Source organism: Pinus tabuliformis, chromosome 9, assembly GCF_031772625.1.
Source record: "Pinus tabuliformis cultivar Carrire ecotype Pingquan chromosome 9, CPIR1, whole genome shotgun sequence".
NCBI lineage: Eukaryota > Viridiplantae > Streptophyta > Pinopsida > Pinales > Pinaceae > Pinus > Pinus tabuliformis.
Genome location: NC_142307.1, coordinates 1,049,663,961 through 1,049,683,776, shown reverse-complemented (window position 1 = coordinate 1,049,683,776; position 19,816 = coordinate 1,049,663,961). Strand labels below are relative to the sequence as shown.

The 19,816-nt window shown below is 39.7% G+C and overlaps 1 protein-coding gene across 2 annotated transcripts in view; it reads right to left on the bottom strand.

Moving 5' to 3' along the window:
- Positions 1-3,652: 3,652 nt before the first annotated feature.
- LOC149152298 (protein unc-13 homolog) overlaps positions 3,653-19,816 on the bottom strand; it is a 535,466-nt gene continuing 519,302 nt past the window's right edge. For both annotated transcript variants that reach the window (XM_089438315.1, XM_089438316.1), the window contains 4 exons: positions 5,325-5,402; positions 5,116-5,211; positions 4,542-4,637; positions 3,653-4,192 (listed from right to left, as the gene is read on the bottom strand). In XM_089438315.1, coding sequence (XP_089294441.1) covers positions 4,001-4,192; positions 4,542-4,637; positions 5,116-5,211; positions 5,325-5,402 — 462 coding nt within the window. In that variant the 3' untranslated portion in view covers positions 3,653-4,000. The remainder of the gene's footprint in view (positions 4,193-4,541; positions 4,638-5,115; positions 5,212-5,324; positions 5,403-19,816) is intronic.

The window sequence follows — 19,816 nt, the reverse complement described above, 5'->3', positions numbered from 1 at the left end:
TCAGATTCCTCCTTGATTCAGATCCAGCTATGCACCATAACCCAATCACCAGTATTCTAGATCTTGCTCTTCATTGGATATTCAATACTTGAGTGCCTTTGCCTAATGATCTCCTCCTCCTTTTATAGTCTTAGGCCTTACTCAATACCATCGTCCAAAATCGCTTAGAAGCAATACCTTGGACAAAATACCTTGGGTCAACACTTCGGTCAAGATATCTTGGATCAATACCACAGGTCAAAATACCAGGGACCAAATACCATGGACCAAAACCAAGTTTTCCAACATGTACGCGCTTTTCCTTGCGTGAAAGTGCGTGTATACGCATACGCACCTTTTGGACTTCTAACCCACGTGTATACGCGACTTGGGCAAGGGTAACTTGCGTATATCTCTTTTCCTTCACTCTGAGAGCCTGAATTGTGATCTGTCATCTGAGTGAGTTGACATCAAGAACAACACCTGTGTCATAGAGCCAAACCTATGCCATAATGCCAACACCAATAGGCTTACACCAGGTCCGGCACAAAGAAACAAAATGCAATTCTTTGTATTGATCCATCATCAACAACAAATACGCAACACCTTGTGTATAACTCATCTTCTCTAAAAAAACCAGAAAATTTTCTGGAGTCTTAGGGGGTTTTTGAAGGACCTAGTTTTCCATAGAATCATTCTTTCTAAGCTGGTGCAACGATAGTACACGATGTAACTAGTTTTATGTATCGAGAATCTCACCACAGTTGAATTTTGGAGCTATGGTCAGCGTTCATAATTCATTGTATCCCTCCAAAATGAAAGAAATAATAAATAAAAATATAAACATCAAGTTGGCTTCAAAAGAGAAAAAAACAAATTTTGAAATTCAAACTTTGTCTCCACAATGACAAGTCAGCCAACCTACATGAAACACCCATTCAGACCCATCAAGTTCACTATATAAGGGCAACTCAACTTCCTCCATTGACATAAATCAGATCAATCATTTATATACTTATTCTTCTGTTCATACAAAGGAGAAGGAGAGATAACATACCAAGTCTTATGGATAGATCGAAATCTTCTAGGCAAACTGAATTCTTCTTAGGCAAATCGAGATCTCTGAGGCAGGATAAAATTCTATGTGGCACAATGACTGCAATTTCTAAGGCTAGTTATCTATGTTTGACCATGTTTAACCTAGGTTTGATTATGGTTAGTTTCACCTTATTTCTAATAGGATATCAGATTGTATCCCTTGTTGAATTGAATTAATTTGTCTAAGAAAAGGTTGCTAGGTTTTTCCCTAGGAGATGGTTTTCCTAGGGTAAATATCTGTGTATCTTGTTCAACTATCCCTTTATGATCTTACTGTCATTATTTGTTCTACTGTTGAGATCTTCTGTGTAATTGCTTAATGATGAATGTGAGTACAAAAAGGATTTAACTAAGAAATAATTGGAAGTAATTATCAATTTGGCATACTTTGAAAAATCAACACCCACGATCATGTTGTTATTCTATTTATCACATCACTTATATTATCTTTTTAATATAGTACCATTCCTACCCCTAGCAAATGATACTTTAAAAAATGCCTCACCCATATTGTCATTACACGTGCACTCAACAAAGCTAACTTTAAAAGATGTTGCACCTGCACACAGACTTGAAATTGTCACTTCATCTGCACTTGGATATCCTAATTTCCCTGCAAGGCACATTCTATAGCCTAGTATGAGAGCTGTGTGTGATTCCATGCCTGACCCATATTGTCACTACACGTGCACTCAACAGAGCTAACTTGAAAACATGTTGCACCTACATAGACTTGAAACCATCTTTGCATCTGCACTTGGATATCTTAATTGCGGCTAAGGAGTGCATTCTACAACCTAGTATGAGGGCACTGTGTGATTCCCTCCGTGCTCAACATGGAGTTGACACGTCTCTTTTAAAATAAAAATAAATATAATCTAGAAATAAATAAACAATGTCGGCGATATTAAAAAAAATAGATATACATATTTGGTTAGTATTGATCAAGAGAATTATAAAACAACAATAATCCCAGGTTCCTTCATTTGTTGTTGATATTACAACTAAATAGGAAGGAGATGTCGTAAAAATATTCACTCACTTTCAACCATAAATAAAATATTTTAATGTCCATGTGAAATAATATTATTTTATTTCAACTTTAGAGAAATAAAATAATTAAAAATGAATGAAAATCTTATATTTTCACTCTTAAGTTGGAAGATGTATAATTCTTCTATTTTTAATAATATTTTAATACACCGGGTAACTAAACTATTTGAATATCTATATTAACTAATTTATTTCAAAAAAAATAAAATAATATTAGCTATAATAGAATGCCTCCATAATAAAGAAAATAAAATAAAATAATTAAAATAAAAAAAATTGAATTACTTATTAATAAAAATAATAAAGAGATGCATAATTTATTCAATTCTCACTATAAAATTAATATAACATTTAAAAAATATAAATAGTAATTAAAAAAATTAATGTGAGTCATAAATTAAATATTTCATTATAATTAAGTGATATAGATATGTATTTAAAATATATTAATAACAGAAAAAACATTTTAATATGGATAATATGGTTTATAAATAAAATATTTCAATTTCATATATATATATATATATATATATATATATGTGGTTAAAAAAACCAATGTTCATGCTATATAAAGTAAACGGAAAAATGTAAATTTTCATGGTTATAAAATTTCAAGTATTATTATTTTATATTTTGGTCATTTTTCAGATATATTTTTGGATTAATTTTGCAAACCACAAAGATTTGTTGGAATTATAAGTTTAAATTGTGCAATCTATCCAATTTAAGTATTCAAGGAGCTCCTGGTGCAAACCTTTTTTCAAGTTTACATTTTAAAAGAGATTTGCACATTCAGAGATTTGATCCCTGTTGGCGCTTGCTAGATTGAAAGTTAAAATGAATATATATTGATATTATGGACAATTTGCTATATAGTATTTTGTGATTGTGTTAACCATGTTAACAAATTCACAAATATTGGATTGTTTCTTATGCTGTGTTGTTTTTGTTGTATTAGTTTGTATGCTATATAAAGTAAATGAAAAAATGTAATTTCTCATGGTTATAAAATTTTAAGTACTCTTATTTTTTCATATTTTGGTCATTTTTAGGTATATTTTTGGATTAATTTTGCAAACTGCAAAGATTTGTTGGAATTGCAAGTTTAAGTTATGTAGTCTATCCAATTCAAGTATTCAAGGAGTTTTCGGTGCAAACTTTTTTTCAAATTTTACATTTTAAAAGAAATTTAATCCATGTTAGTGCTGACTAGATTGAAAGTTAAAATAAATCTATACTGATACTATAGACACAGTTTACTATATATTAAACCATGTTAAATTAACTGTCACATATTGGATTGTTTCTTATGCCGTGGTTGTTTTCGTTGTATTAGTTTTTATTTGTAAGCATATGGTGTTTGGATGCAAGTCAATATACTCAGCAGTGGCAATATGGCTTGCTACAAGATGGTTCCTGTCATTATTTAAGTCAATTCCTCATAGGCATACCATAACGATCTTAAGCATGTTTCAAAAAGTTAATGATGTTTTGCATCAAAAGTATGAAACGGAACGGGGAATTAACAGAAAGCATAGAAATCATAATTTATCGTACTTCGCACATTTTTCCAGTTTTAAGGCATAAAAGAAACAAGTGTTTTAATCTCATTTTCCAAAAAGGTATTTTTTTCTAAAATTACATTTTCTCGCTAATGATACATAATCTTTACAATTTCAATATAGTACAATGGCAGTTTAGCTGTTGTCATGAAAATGAAGGATATACTGAAAATTAAATCGTTTTGGGAATCAAAGGGAGTTATGCTTCGAATTACATAGCCATGCATCAAGCAAACTCTCTTTGGACATGCAGCAGATGTTGCGACCGCCAAAATTGAAAGAGTAATGTATTGTTTTCTCCTGCACCATCACGACTTTGGAACCTTTGGAAACTTGTGGTATTTCTTAACGAACTTTGAAGCTTCACGATCTGTTTTATGACAAAGTACGCGCAGAAGTACATCCACACTATTACACGCTCGTTTTGGTGTTCTTTTAGGAGTACATGTATTCTCTGTTTGCTCGCTGGCCTGCTTAAAATTCTGAATGATAACCGAGGTCTGCAAAAACATACATATATCTGGAGTTGAACTCATCAAACATGAATTGATAAAGCTGTGCAAACTATATTCACGAAAAAAGCAAATAAGGAACATTTAATAATCACAAATAAACATAATCTCCGAATCTTGTCCATCTTTGTTCCCACTGCAGAACCAGAAATTTGATGTCTTTCGGCATAAGCACCACTTTGTTTATTTCAATTGTGAAGTATGACATTGAGTTGTAGCAGTTTTTAAATTTTGTCTTTGGATCATAATTTTATTCTCCTTCACATTTTCCTCCATTTTAGATATTTTTAGATATTTGTGATGGTGCACGTCAAAACATTTCATTATGGAAAGTCACCTCAGATCGGAAGAGTTCCAAAACTTGTTTAACATAGTCCGCTGCATTTTCCACCAAAGCTGCAGGAAGCCCATCCCCATCTGCTATAAAAAAATCCTGCAAATAAAAAGGTATCAGTCCAGAGGACATTTGCAGTCGTGTAAGTTGTATTCTGACTATAGTTATTATCCAAGTCAAGACCACATTGCAAGATCAGGAAAACATAATTGACACAACGAAGTTTAGATGATGACAAATTAAAGTAGAAATTTCCTGTTTGTCAGACTTGCAGACATATTCAAATTGAGAAAAATTCGTTCAAGGCATGCACTAACTGCAAATTGAACTTCAACGAGTTCAAGAATTGTAACAGATGTTCTGACTTCGATGGTAAACGTGCTTCTAGGAGGTAAAGAACTTCGGTATAGGAGGATACGAGGAAAATGTTCTTATGAGAGAGAAGATACGAGCTCCATTCCAGTTAGAGAATTAAAGGTAAAGGAACTTTATTTAATAATCTACAACACCAAAATTTCATGATCTTCTGTTTTGTATACAAAAACCAGTAATTAAAGTCTTTAATTCTTTGTATTACCTTCAGTGTTTGCAAGTCTTCTTCAAGCACATAAACATCAGATTGGGAAAATGCTCGAGAAGGACCTCCTTCCAACATCACTCGGAGTAATCCACTCTGCAGCATTGGCCTTTTCCAGCTTGTAACTTATACACCACAAAACCTTTGAATTGCAATCCAAATATTTACAGATGCATTTGGAACACTAGGAAACCAGTAAGCATACATACCAGAGAAGCTTGCAACAGGCCCATGACAATTTGATCCCTCAGAGGTTCTACAATGGTTTCAACCAGCTGTCCTAGAACCTGATAGCATTAAATTCCATTCAAGGCTTAATAAATAGTTGTACCTGAATCATTTTATATGATCACTTCCAAATATGATATTTCTAAAACAAAAATACGAATAATAAGGCCTAGAATGATGATGATCATGATAATTACTATCCAATGTAAAACAGAGACAGGTATGCTATAAATAATGAAAGATTTTTGAATTACTGATCTTTGAGGGCTTTCAATCCCCATACCATTTATACCCATGCACCTTGGCAACATGGCTTCGTGGTGATTAGTAGACAGCTGATGTGGTTATAAAGTGTGAGAATAATCCAAGTTTAAGGTGATATCTTGATTATTTGTTCTGATCTGTTGATTGTCTTCGTAGGACAAGGGGTCGCAAAGTAGAGGGTTAAGGCATTCTGCACCCATCGTCACACAAATAAAGCACATCATAAGCAGTCACAAGCCCACCCTGTCAGAGACAAACTGGTGCTCAAGAGTGGTTTTGGCAATTAATAATCAATCAGTAAACTTGCAACAGATTTGCAGGAAAAACAGTGATATGCAAAGCAAACAATAAAAACAACGCATAAAATTTAAACATTCAGTGCACACCTGTGTAAAGTCCAGAAATAACAACCAGCTGAGCCATTTTATTATGATATAGGAGCAATAGTACAATAATGTGGAAGAGGTGCACCTGGGCTTGCTTCAATGGCAAGCGTGACCAAGCCCAGGTGATAAAATGTCAAGCCCATATGGTAGAAACAACTACTACAATGATGCCCTGCACTGCCCCAGTAACACTGTTGTCTGCTATAAAGATGCTGCCAGAAACCCCACCTCCGGTGCTCAGAAAATTCCACCAAATTAACCCCAAGCTCCTCAAACAAAACCCACCAAAACCCAGAAAGGGTTTGGCCTGGTTTTGACCCCAGAAATTCGGCCTCCCAAGAGCCATGTCCTAACCAACTGTTGGAAAGTATGACCGGCTTGCAACCCCAGAAAAAGCCCTCCAAAACACTCCAAAAATGTTGAGATACACTTCCCCAAAATTCCCCTTATCTCTCCCAGCAAATACTTGCCCCACAACTTGACCCACAAACTCCCACATGTGCCCAGTGAGAGGCTTCTGCGCTGGCCCTGGATGCTGTAAGTCGTACTGCTCTCAAGAAGCAAGCTCTTGCTCCCAAACTTCTCCCAAAGGCTAGTGTCCCCCTGAAACTCCTTCACCAAAATTCTCCCAGCAATTGCACCCTAGAAGATCCTTGAAATAGCTCCCACGTGTTCCCTTCCTACGTCCTCCTGGAATACGCACTGGCTGAATGATGGCTGAGTGTTATGCTTTGAATCCTCTCCAACACTCCTCCAAAATGGTAGAATGGAACCTCACTAGGGTGGCACTCGTGGTCCACTGAAGAGAGGGTGAGTTCTCCACTTGGAAAACTCGTTGCTAAACAACAAGTGACCCGACTAAGCAACTCGAGCAACTAAGTTGAGTTCGATAGACAAATGATACCAAATGAGGTTGAGCCTCTTCTATTTATAATTTGTGGGCCTCTTTTCCCCACATGGGTCCCTCCATCTAGCCTTTCGACTTCCCTCCTTGGCTATTCGAACTTTTCCCTTAGGCAAGTGTGTGTTTCTTCATGTGGGTGGCCCCCATGCTTTACCAACAAAATATTTCGGCCTCCTTTTCCTTCCTAAGTCTTTTCCCAAAAATCTTATGGGTCCCATGGCTTCCAAAATTGTCAAAATTGTAGAACAATGAACTTGTGACAAATTAATTTAGGAAGGGACATTACAGTCCCCCTCTCCAAATTTTGCTTGTCTCCAAGCAACTTAAGTGCTGGATGCTCAAGTATGCGTTCACCTTCCCAGGTGGCATCCTCATCCGATAAGCTCCTCCAATGCACCAAATACTCTCTAATAGTCTTGCTCCTTAGCGTCCTCTCCCTAGTCTTCAGAATGGCCTCCGGTTCCAGAACCAAATGCCCCTTATCATCCAATGGTGGCAACTCCATAACTGCTATCACTTGTTGTCCCAACACCTTCTTAAGGCATGGAACCTAAAAGACGTTGTGGATTTTGCTCCCTAGGGAAGCTCCAACTCATAAGCCACCTCTCCAACTCTCTGGATCACCCTATACAACCCTTAGAAGTGCAGCTATAGCTTTTCAGCCCCTTTCTACTTCAAGGTGCACCGACGATATGGCTATAATCGCAAGCAAGTCCCCCTCCTCAAACTCCCTCTCAACCTGGTGCCTATCTGCACACGTCTTCTGCTGATTTTGAGATGTCAATATGTTATCCTTGAGAGCCTTGAGGATGTATTGGCTCTCTTGGATCCAATCTTTGGCCTTTGGGGCCCTGCTGTCTCCAAAAACAATTTCATCAAAAAACAAAGCATCATATCTGTACGAGGCACTAAAGGGTGACATACAGATGGACATGTGGTGGTTGGTGTTGTAGCAGTACTTGCCTAGGTGTAGCCACCGAATCCATGCTCTTTGCTGCTCGGTCACATAGTTCCAAAGATAACCATCCAACCATTTGTTGACCCTCTCAGTTTGGCCGTTAGTCTGTGGGATGGTAACTCGTGCTAGGGGTGAGCTCAGTACGCACTAATATGAAAAGCTCCTGCCAAAATGCTCCCATGAACCCACTATCTATGTCACTGACTATGGTCTTACGGATCCCATGCAAGCGAAAGACCTCCCTGAAGAATAATTTGGCCACCTGTGGCACTGTATACCAGGTTGGTATGGCGAAGAAGTGCACATATTTGGTCAGTCGGTCTACCACCACATAAATACAATCCTTCCCTTGCACTGTTAGGAACCTTGTGATGAAATCCATGGAGATACTCTCCCATTTCCCCTTGGGAATAGGAAGTGGCTGGAACAACCCAGCTAGGTGAGTCAACCCCCCCTTGTTCATCTGGCAAGCCTCACACTCCTGCACATATCTTAACACATCTCCCTTGAGGCCTTTCCATGTGAACCGCTCTCTAATTGTCATGTATGTCTTTTGGAACCCCTGGTGTCCCAAAAGTGGGGAGTCATGAGCTGCGTGGAGACTCCTCTCCTTCAACTACGAACCCGACACCAAGAATATATGCCCCTTGGAGTAAATCACCTTAGCTATCACCCTATAGCGCTCATCAACGTGAATGCCCTCCAATATCTCGCATGCCCTCCAGTCCTTAGAGTACTCCATTAGCAACTACGCCTTCCAGTCATGGAAAATTCTCATGAGTGAAAGTGTTGCAGGCCTCTTGGATAATGCATCCGCCACTATGTTGTGCTTGCCTTTCACATACTCAATGTCGAAATCGTAGGTCTGCACCTTGCTGACCCACCTTTGTTGCCTGTCGCTGAGGCCCTGTTGCCCCATGAAATGGCGAAGACTATTGTGGTCCATCTTCACCCAAAATCTGTTGCCCACTAGGTATTGCTAAAATTTGGCCAACGTATGCATGATGACTAACATCTCCTTGTCGTAGATAAAGTATGACCTCTCGTGTGGGAGGGGTTGGCATCTCTCAAAAGCAATGGGGTGTCCATCCTGACACAATATTGTGCCAACCCCCTCGCTTGATGCATCACACTTCAATGTGAATGGCTGCATGAAATTCAGAAAAGCCAAAATTGGGTAGCTGCTCATCACCTCCTTGAGGCGATCAAATGCTAACTGTGATAAGTTCGTCCATGTAAAAGCCCTGTTCTTTGTCAAATTTGTGAGGGGAGTTGCTAGTTGTGAGAATCCCTTCAAGAACTTCATGTAGTAGGTGCATATGCCTATGAATCCCCTCAGCTCGGTCACATTTCGGGGCTCAGGCTAATTCCAGATGGCCTTGATCTTCTCCTCATGCACCCTCACTCCATCTACACAATGATGTGTACCAAGTAGAGCATCATCGTCAACCCAAAATCACACTTGGATAGCTTGGCGTAAAACTGCTGCTCCTCTAGAATACGCAACACCATCTCCAAGTGTTGCAAATGATCCTCCCATGTGCGGCTGTAAATTAGGATATCATCGAAGAACACCAATACAAACTTCCGCAACTACCCATGGAATACATGGTTCATACATGGCTGAAAAGTGGCAGGTGCGTTGGTTAGCCCGAAGGGCATGGCCAAGAACTCAAAGTGCCCATAGTGGCACTTGAAAGCCATCTTGGGGATGTCCTGGTCACTCACCCTGATCTGGTGGTACCCCGAGCGCAAATCTATCTTAGAGAAGTACTTGGCTCCTCTAAGCTCATCCATCAGCTCATCAATGCGCAGGATGGGGTATTTGTTCTTCAAGGTCTTCTTGTTGAGCACACTGTAATCAATGCACATACACAGGGTTCCATCCTTGATCTTCACCAATACTACCGATGAAGCGAAGGGGTTAGAACTCGGCCTAATATGCCCCAATGCCAACAACTCTTTGATAGCCTACTCTATCTCATCCTTGTAGGCCTTAGGATGCCTATAACAAGTGTTGATGGCTGAATTTCCATGACCTTGGGTCTAGGATAGAATTTTAAAATCTCTGACGCTACCAAACCAAGAATCTCAATGATACCACTTTGCACAACGAAATATAAACAATATTAAAGCACACATGCACAGAATATAGCAACCTTTTACAGTTTTCAACACAACTTCGTTATATTAAACAACATATAATATAACAGTCTAGGGCTCCTGTGTGAAAATTTCTAACATGAAATTCTACTGCAGTTACTAATTTATTTCTCCTACTCATTTTCCATAATAAGTTATTTACAAAACCCTTCTGTAAACATCAAAGTAAATTCTACTACAATTGTCACATAATAGCATAGAGAAAAGAACAATGAAATACAAGCACAAGAATCAATCACATCAACACAGTTGTTTTTGGACAATAGTCCCTGGAAAAACCCAATGCAAGAAAACTGGTGCAACAGATGACGGTTTATTTATTATTCTTCAGCAACAATCTCTTTATAAGGAATGATTAGCAGAGCATAGAGAAACCTTTGTGAAAACACCTGAGATAATGTTCCTCCACCCTTTGGAGAAATTCTAACACCCAAGAGACCCTCCAGTCTTCACTGCGTCACCTCTGCATCATCTTTGCATGAGGACTATGTGAGGACTACGTCCCTTGTTGTGCTGCCTCTCTGAGCTGTCCCTCTGCACTACCCCTCTGATGCACTACGTCCTCCTCAGTCTCCGAATGATGTTGATACCCTCCTCTTCCTTCACCCTGCAACTCTCCCTTTGAAATTGAACTCTTACTTCCTGAGAATCGATTTCCCTCGGGTTAATGAGTATTTGCTCGGTATGTCTCCAAATGACTTTCAAGTCTTCATTTATACTTTTCCTGTTAAGATATCAATGACTGTGATCTAATCTCTAATCAACGGCCAAGATTAAATTAGACTTGATCCTCGTCTCTTAGAAGCTTCTCGTCCATATTTTATTAATACCCATTAATATTTTAATTTTCCTAAGTTTAGATTTAGGAAACCCATTAAAAAATATTAATTATTTTAATAAAATACAATCCGAGTGGAATTTCACCAAACGATTTTTGGGCCTTGGAGATTTCATGTGTTCTAACTTCTAGCCTCTCCACAAAATTTCAGAGCTAGAGCACATTCGATGCTACCCAAAAAATCAACACTCCCTGTTAGCGAGGAATGTGCTTTAGCAATACTTCCCAGCAGAAGTATCACACTGATCCACGACATCGGTCCTTTGCGTTGTTGATGCTCAGCCTATTGCCCTTCATCCACTGCATTGCTGCAATCTATATCGCTGCCCATGACACTGCCACTAACATTGTTGCATCTGTATTGCAGCTCCTTCTTAAGTACTGCACTATCCGTTTCTGCTATTGAAACGGATTCTCTATCATCCCCATCTTCTCCCTGAAATAAGCAAACTTTGTTCTTCCTAGAGCCTTGGTGAGAATGTCTGCCACTAGTTCTCCTGTCGGAGTGTACTATAACTGTACTACACCTAGCTGGACACGGTCTCTGATAAAGTGACACCTAATGTCAATGTGCTTCCACCGATCATGAAAAAATGATTCTCAGAGAGCTTGAAGCAACTCTGATTATCACACAAAATGTTGGTCGCTTCCATCCTCTTGAATAGATTCACAAGCAACTTTCTAAGCCATATGGCTTCACATGATGTTGTGCTAGTTGGCATATATTTAGCTTCGGCTGAGCTCAGAGCTATGGACTTGTGTTTCCTACTACAATAGGAGGTCATTCCTGATCCAATGTTGAAACAGTACTCAGTGGTACTTTTCTGATCTACTGAACTTCCAGCCCAATCTACTTTAGTGAACCCACTCAGTCTGATATCATTGCCTCGGGTGTACATTAATCCATGCTCGATTGTTCCTCGTATATATCTGAGAACATACTTGGCTGCTGCCCAATGTGCCCTCTTCAGTTCAACCATGAACTCACTGAGGGTGTTGACAACATAACAAATCTCTGGCCTGCTGTTGACATGATACATCAGGGACCCTATGAGCTACTTGTACAAGGTGGGATCTACTTCTTTATCTTTAGACACATCAATATTCTTCCAGTTGGTAATCATTGGAGTAGCTATGGGTCTACAGTCCTGCATTATGAACCTCTTTAAAATTTTTGTAGCATATCTCCCTTGTCTAAGGAAAATTTCACCCTTCTGCTACCAAACTTCCAACCCCAGAAAATAATGCATCCGTCCAAAATCCTTCATGTCAACTTCTATAGCTAGGTTTTCCTTGCAATCTTTTATGAGCCTAAATCAACCTATCAGAAAAGAGTCATTCACATATAACACTAGAATTAGAAGCTCATTCTCTACAGTCAGATAGTAGAGGTTGGATCTATGTCACTCTTGACGAATCCCATCTTCTGCAAGTAACCATCAATTTGACCGTACCATGCTCTAGGCACTTGTTTAAGCCCATACAAGGCTTTCTTCAACCTACATACATGGGTTTTCTTCTCATGTGTCTCAAAAACCTCTGGTTGTTCAATGTATACTTCTTCATCTATCACCCCATTCAAGAATGCAGTCTTGACAACCATCTGGTGAATCTCCCACCCCATCTGTGCTGCAAGGGATATCACGGATCTAATAGAAGTATAACTGGCTACTGGGGCAAAGATTACTTTGTAGTCTATCCCTTCCTTTTGAGCATACCCCTTAGCCACAAACCTGGCTTTGTATTTTTCCACACTGCCATCTACAACATACTTGACCTTGTAGATCCATCTTGAACCTACCATTGATCTGTCATGAGGTCTAGGTACCACTTCCCAGACATCATTGGTCATTATGGAATTGTATTCCTCCACCATAACATCTACCCATACCTGATGTTGAACGGCCTCTTGAAGACTAGAGGGTTCTCCAACCTGAGCCACCAAAGCTTGGTATCTATCTGGTTGTCTACGCTCCCTTTTTTCGTTCCTACAAGCTCCAATGAAATCCTTTGCGTCTCGTAGTATTTATCGAAGTTCCCATCTCGTTCTTCCACTGGTATTGGGTGGATCTATTTGCTCCTCCTCCTGAGATTCCACCTACTGTGATGCTTTTGGATTCTTATTCCTTGGAGAAATACTAGTGCTGGTTTCTACTAGTCGAAGTGGCTAGACTAATGGATCATCCTTGACTGCTCTTTGGAAGGCATTTCTCGGGATTTCCTAAAAGCTCTGTCCTCCAAGAACTTTACATCCTGTCGTACTACGATCTTTCTATTGCTCGGAAGGTAGATTCTATATGCCTTAGCATTCTTGCTATATCCTACAATATATCCATTTTTGGCAGTTTGATCCAACTTCTTCCTCTTTTCTTCGGGTATATGGCAATATGCCAAGCTCCCAAATATTATGAAATGAATCACTTTAGGCTTCTTGGCAGTGAAGACACTCTCCAGAGTAATCTTACCTAATGCCTTGTGAGGAGTCCTGTTCTGAACATATACTGTTGTGCTGCATACTTCTGCACATAGAAATTTGGGCATATCTTGATCATACAACATTGCCCTCGCTGCTTCAACAATAGTTCTATTCTTCCTCTCTGCTACTCCAATCTGCTCCGGATTATATGGAGTTGTCCATTCTCTTTTGATGCCTTCCCTTGTGCAGAACTCAGTGAAGTCTTTATCAATATATTCTCCACCATTGTCTGAGCACAACACTTTTATCCTTTTCCCTATCAGATTCTCAACCAGAGCTTTAAACTCTTTGAATCAATCAAAAACCTCATCCTTGGTTTTTAGAAAGTAGATTCAAGTCTTCCTGGAATGATCATCAATGAAGGTGATGAAGTATGTGGAACCACTAAGAGCTTTTGTGGACATGGGTCTGCAGATATCTGAGTGTATTAATCTCAGAACGCTGTTTGCCCTATTGTTACTTCTGGAATAAGCCACTTTGGCATACTTGCCCAATACGCAACCTTTGCATACATCGTCTCATTTGGTACTTAATTCTGGAACACCTGTGACGGTTCCTCTGAGAATTCTTAGAGCCCCATGGTGTAACTGCCCCATCCTTTTGTGCCATAGTTCACTCAAATCTTTTTCACCATTGCCGCCTATCTGTGCTGTTGGAGATTCTCGCTGTAACTTATAGAATTTGTTACTTCCGACTCCAATTTGGGCCTTCTTCTTCCAACTTGAATGTTTGACATATACTTTCTTCGCAATGAAGTAAACATCATAGACCTTGTTCTGTAATTGAAATACAGAAAGTAAGTTCATTCCCAATCTAGGCACATGTAGCACATTGGTAGCTCGAAGCCGATCACCTGCCTCTGTTTGAAAAAGTACAGTACCTCTTCCTGTGGGGGGTGCATTTTGACTTATTTCCCATGGTGATTTGGAAGTTCATCTATTCTTCTTGATAGCTCGAGAAACATTCTCATAATCCCATCATGTGCGCAAAAGCCTCGCTATCAATATACCAAACCTCAAAGGAAGCAAAACTTGAAAAGAAAGCGACTTCTTCTTCAAGTTTGGAAGCCAACACAAAACTGTCGTGATCCATTATATTCTTCGTGCTTTCTTCTTTCCCAGGAGAACTGCGTGAGTCCTTTTGAGTTGCTACTCTAGCATCATGTTCAAGACTCATTGTAGATTCTCTAATCTTGTTGCCCGAGCTCAACTCTGATACCACGTGAAAAATTCTAACATGAAATTCTACTGTAGTAACTGATTTATTTCTCCTACTTATTTTCCACAATAAGTTATTTACAAAACCCTTCAGTAAACATCAAAGTAAATTCTACTGCAGTTGTCACATAATAGCATAGAGAAAAGAACAGTGAAATACAAGCACAAGAATCAATCACATCAACACAGTTGTTTTTGGACAATAGTTCCCGGAAAAACCCAATGCAGGAAAACCGATGCAGTAGAAAAGGGTTTATTTATTATTCTTCAGCAACAATCTCTTTACAAGGAATGATTAGCAAAACATAGAGAAACCTTTGTGAAAACACCTAAGATAATGTTCCTCCACCCTTTGGAGAAATTCTGACACCCAAGAGACCCTCCAGTCTCCACTACATCATCTCTGCGTGAGGACTATGTCCTTTCCTACGCTGCCTCTCTAAGTTATCCCTCTGCACTGCCCCTTTGATGCACCGCATCCCCTCCTCCTCAGTCTCCGACTGATGCTGATACCCTCCTCTTCTTTCACCTTGCAACTCTCCTTCTGAAATCGAAATCTTCTTGAGAATCGATTTCCCTCGGGTTACTGAGTATTTGCCCAGTATGTCTCCAAATAACTCTCAAATCTTCATTTATACTTTTCTTGTTGAGATATCAATGGTTGTGATCTATCTCTAATCAACGGCTAAGATTAAATTAGACTTGGACCTTGTCTCTTAGAAGCTTCTCACCCATATTTTCATTAATACCCATTAATATTTTAACTTTTCTAAGTTTAGACTTAGGAAACCAATTAAAAAATATTAATTATTTTAATAAAATACAATCCAGGTCATATTTCACCAAACAATTTCTAAGTCTTGGAGATCTCATGTGTTCTAGCCCCTCCACAAAATTTCGGAGCTAGAGCACATCCAATGGTACCCAAAAAATCAACATCTTGTACCAGGGATAATGGCCCTCATACATCCACCAGTACAAGATACAAAAATGGGACTTGATGTCAGTCCATCAACATCCAATCTGTCCTCAACAAGATACTTCAACCATTTGGATGTAGCACGCTTTCTCAGCTCCTCTCGATCATACCCTGTACCTGCCCAGTCCTTCGGCTCCCGATATGCAACTCCTGCTTCTATCAATGCTCCAAGTTCATCTGGCCACTAAATCTGGGCTATCAATCTGGTCTCTAGTTGTCCCTTCATCCATCAAGGGCACAACACATTGAGACTCCTATCGAGTTGTTCATAGCTCTACTTGTGAACAACTCTAAATTGCCCACTGCTGCACCTCAACTACTCAGGGACTTCAACCCACTATGGTGTTCCTGTGTTGCACCGATGATGACCAACATAGGGCATGGAGGTTTGCCACCTATCACTGTAAGATGTCCATCTCCCACAATGAACACGGGGTAAGAGGACTACCAATAATCTATTGTAGATGTCCTTCTCCACACACAATTCTCGGGCTCCACAAACTGCTCCTGGTTGATCAGACCCTTGAGCTCATCAACTGCCTCTCTTGCAACTACCTTTGTCCATCAAGGTGTTGCTCATCGAGCTCCAACTTGGACACTATCACGTTGTCCTCCAGCAAACCATAAGTGCCCAATCACGTCCACACTTGGTCTTCTCTCATGCTGCCCTCCAACAATTCACAAGAGACCAAACCCACGTTGTAGCATCTACACCTAGTGAGGGCATCCCCACACCTAGGAGACCCTTACACACGGCTATCCACAGACTTAACCAATCCGCCCTTTGCTTTTGCAATAGAGGAGCTATTACACAAATCTGGGCACCAATCATGTCCTCACCTAGGACATCTATCCAACTGTCATACAAGAGCTCATCTGGAACTCTCCTTGTTGTTGTCCTCTTATCTTCCAATCTGATGTGCTTGCTGTCACCTTGGTTGCTTGGTAGGCTTCCCAACAGTCCACGTGGGCTCCTCTAAACGACTCCTAAGGTTTCCTCAAGCTGCCCATCAAGCTGATCTAAGCACTAGTCAAACTCTTTGACCCAACACCCCTCCAAAAACACTGTTTCACTGATGTTTGTACTTGTTGTTCATAATTGTCCTGGTTAGGGCACTTACTTCAGCCCTAAATCCACTTGACAATCCCCAAACAAACTCTTAAAGCACTGAAACATACCTTAAGAAGGCTCCTGATTTGCCACACTGCCTCCTTAGGGCATAGTCGACCCTTGACAGCCCTTACACAGCTCCTGGCTGTGTGCTATGGCATGCGGCCTAGCACAACAACCCTCTTGTAGCATTGACCGCTCCAAATAATGCCCAAACACCCTCGAACAACAACGTCCTTGCCTCTCATGAACTCGGCCTCACAGGAAGCCTACTTGGCCCTCAAAAGAGCAACCTAGATAGCCCAAAGACATTTTGCACCAGCCTCCTTACTCGGCCTCCCCTGCAGACTTCGAACCCTCTCCTCCACATTGTCTAGGCCTCTTCTTTTGTTGCGGCTAGGGCTAGATAGTCTCCTCTCTCCACTGAATCCTTCTGTTGAGAAGATGTTGCACAATAAATGATTAACAAGCCTTATACTCACCTCTTATTTATACACAATAAGAGGGCTCCAAAACATCACATTCTAGGGGCTGTCCAACTCTCACATGCCTAAAATATCCTTACCTTAAACATAAGTCATAACCCCAACATATGACTTCAAAAAATCATAACTCCTCAACAACAACTCAAAATCAGATGATTCTCGTTTTGTTAGAATCGTCTTGCCGAGAGCTATCATCCTCATCCATCACATGTCGAAAACTCATCACGATTTTGGCTCAAACATCTATGGGTGCAAAACCCCAAGCTTGGGTTCTAAGCCCACAAGCCTACTTGTGGCCCTTTGACTTCCCACCCTCGAACACTAGGGCTTGGAGTACCTCCCAAGCAACACAAATCAACACTCCCTCTTAGTGAGGGAGGTACATCCAAGACTAGGAAGTAACCATCGTCATCCAGCGACACTGGCCCATTTGGCATCCATCACTGCAACATACCCTGTAGAATGAATCCGGCAATCTCGGTAGTGCCTCTGCCTCATCATATCCGAACTTGAAGATCCCAAACCTCCATAGGGTTGCTCCCTTTGAGCCTACACGATCTCCACTGGCTTAGTCCTGCAAACACTCATCCTCCTAGATCAAATACCAATCGTGCAAATCCCTCCAATCTCGGATATGCGACATCATGATCCGATGAAGATTCTAGCCTGCCATTCTGTAGTCCATCACATGAAGCCATCTTGATCAACCTGATCTCTGTTGATCAGTGGTTGTCATTGATGTCAACCCAAGCAGCACCAGGGGCTACCTCGATCTTGCATAGGCATTTTGACTTGAAAACTTACTCTATTCTGAGTCATGTATCTTCTAAATGGATTCTACTCGTTGAGCTGTTTCCGTTGATATATGGCACGCCAAGTAATTCTTCAAGGTTTGAGAGATATTCATGTTTGAAATTAGTAGTCCTAGTTAGTGGGCTAAAACCCTATGGGGTTGTGGCAAGGCACTCATAATTGGTTGTGTTCATTGAATAGTCAATAATTAATAAATTTTATTTTGCTCCTAAAATCCCTCCAATGTTCACTTGTTGACGACCCTCTCAACTCAAGACATTCATATAAATAATGACGCTCATATCCTCCTCTAATAGGGATTTTGTGGCTTCAAACAATTCATCATGGCATTTTCGCTATAATTTTTTTTCTGTGACTTAGAAGTTGTAATTAAAACCCATTTGAGCCAAAATCTTGATGAACATCGTGACCTGCTTTCAGATCTTGATTCGTTATATTTTCGGAGATATGACCTGTGGCAGTTAGGGTTTTTACAGGTTGCCGAATTCCATGTCAAACAGGTGACATTGGTAAAATCGTCATAATTTTCTCTATAAGTATTGGATCTAAATTTAGTAAATAGTAATAGAAAGAGGACGGACTGTTGTTCATTGAGTAGCATTTTCAGGGCCGAAGGTCGCAATAGTGACACGTGGAAGTTCGTACAAGTTCGCTCTACTAAACCAGTCTATAATTCGGTCATCATGGGAGATTGGGCATAACCTTTTTTGCAGAATCCAATCTTGATCAGAACTGTGGGGTTGGAAAGAGGACTCACAGGGCTACCACAAGACGATATTTCAAACTCTGAAGATCTTAAATTAAATAGATACAACAAATTCAATGTAGAGTTCCTAGAAGGCAAGAAAAAACATGCATTCAAGGATCACTACAATAAGGACCACACATCAACAGTCAAGGGTAAGTCTCCTACAACAAGGTATGTATGATTAGTGTTTACATTTGAATTTTGAGTATCATCTCTGACATATGTTTTTGCAGGACAATGTAAGTATATATAGGGTCTCGGTTATATCTCTATGTCTCTATATGTCACAGTTAGTTTTAATACCACATTTCGAATGTCCCATTCTTGATACTACACATTTGATGCTACACCAAGTCTGCTAAATCTATATGATGTTGTAAGTTCATGTTAGACACTACACATTTGATGCTACACCAAGTCTGCTAAATCTATATGATGTTGTAAGTTCATGTTACTTGTCTTGTCATAGTTGATAGAATGGTCTTTGTTGTTGTACTTAGAACTTGGTTCATCATAAGTCTAGGTTCTGTCATCAGTTTCTATTGTATATATGATATATCTTTAGGTCAGTTTTGGATATAGTCTTGCATAGAGCTATTGTATATATGATATATCTTTAGGTCAGTTTTGGATATAGTCTTGCATAGAGTCTAGACCTATATCAAGAGTGGGAGTCTTTGTCTACTGCTGCAACAAGTCAACAAAAAAGTGACAAGCACACTTCAGGTATGCATTGTGATTTTAATTTGTATTTATTCATTATTATGCACTGTTTTGCAGGCAGAGGTAAGTTGAAGGGTATTTTGTTTTGTTTTGGGATTGGTTTTTGTTGGACAAATTTTGCATGCAAGTAGAAGAAGATTCAAGTACAACTTCAAGCAAGAATTCAAGAGCAGAAGTATCAACTCCAAGGAAGCATTGCAGCATGACATTCTTTGAATACATGACAACCATTTGTATATTGTGAAGAAGTGTCAAGGCCAAGAGTCATCATTGTAAAGTTGTAAAAGAGTCATTTGTAAAAGTGTCATCATTGGAAGAGTCATTATTGTAAAATAGTCAATCTGCCTAGAGTCAAAAAGGCATTATTGGGAGGTATAGTGTTGATTTTGGGTAGCATCGGATGTGCTC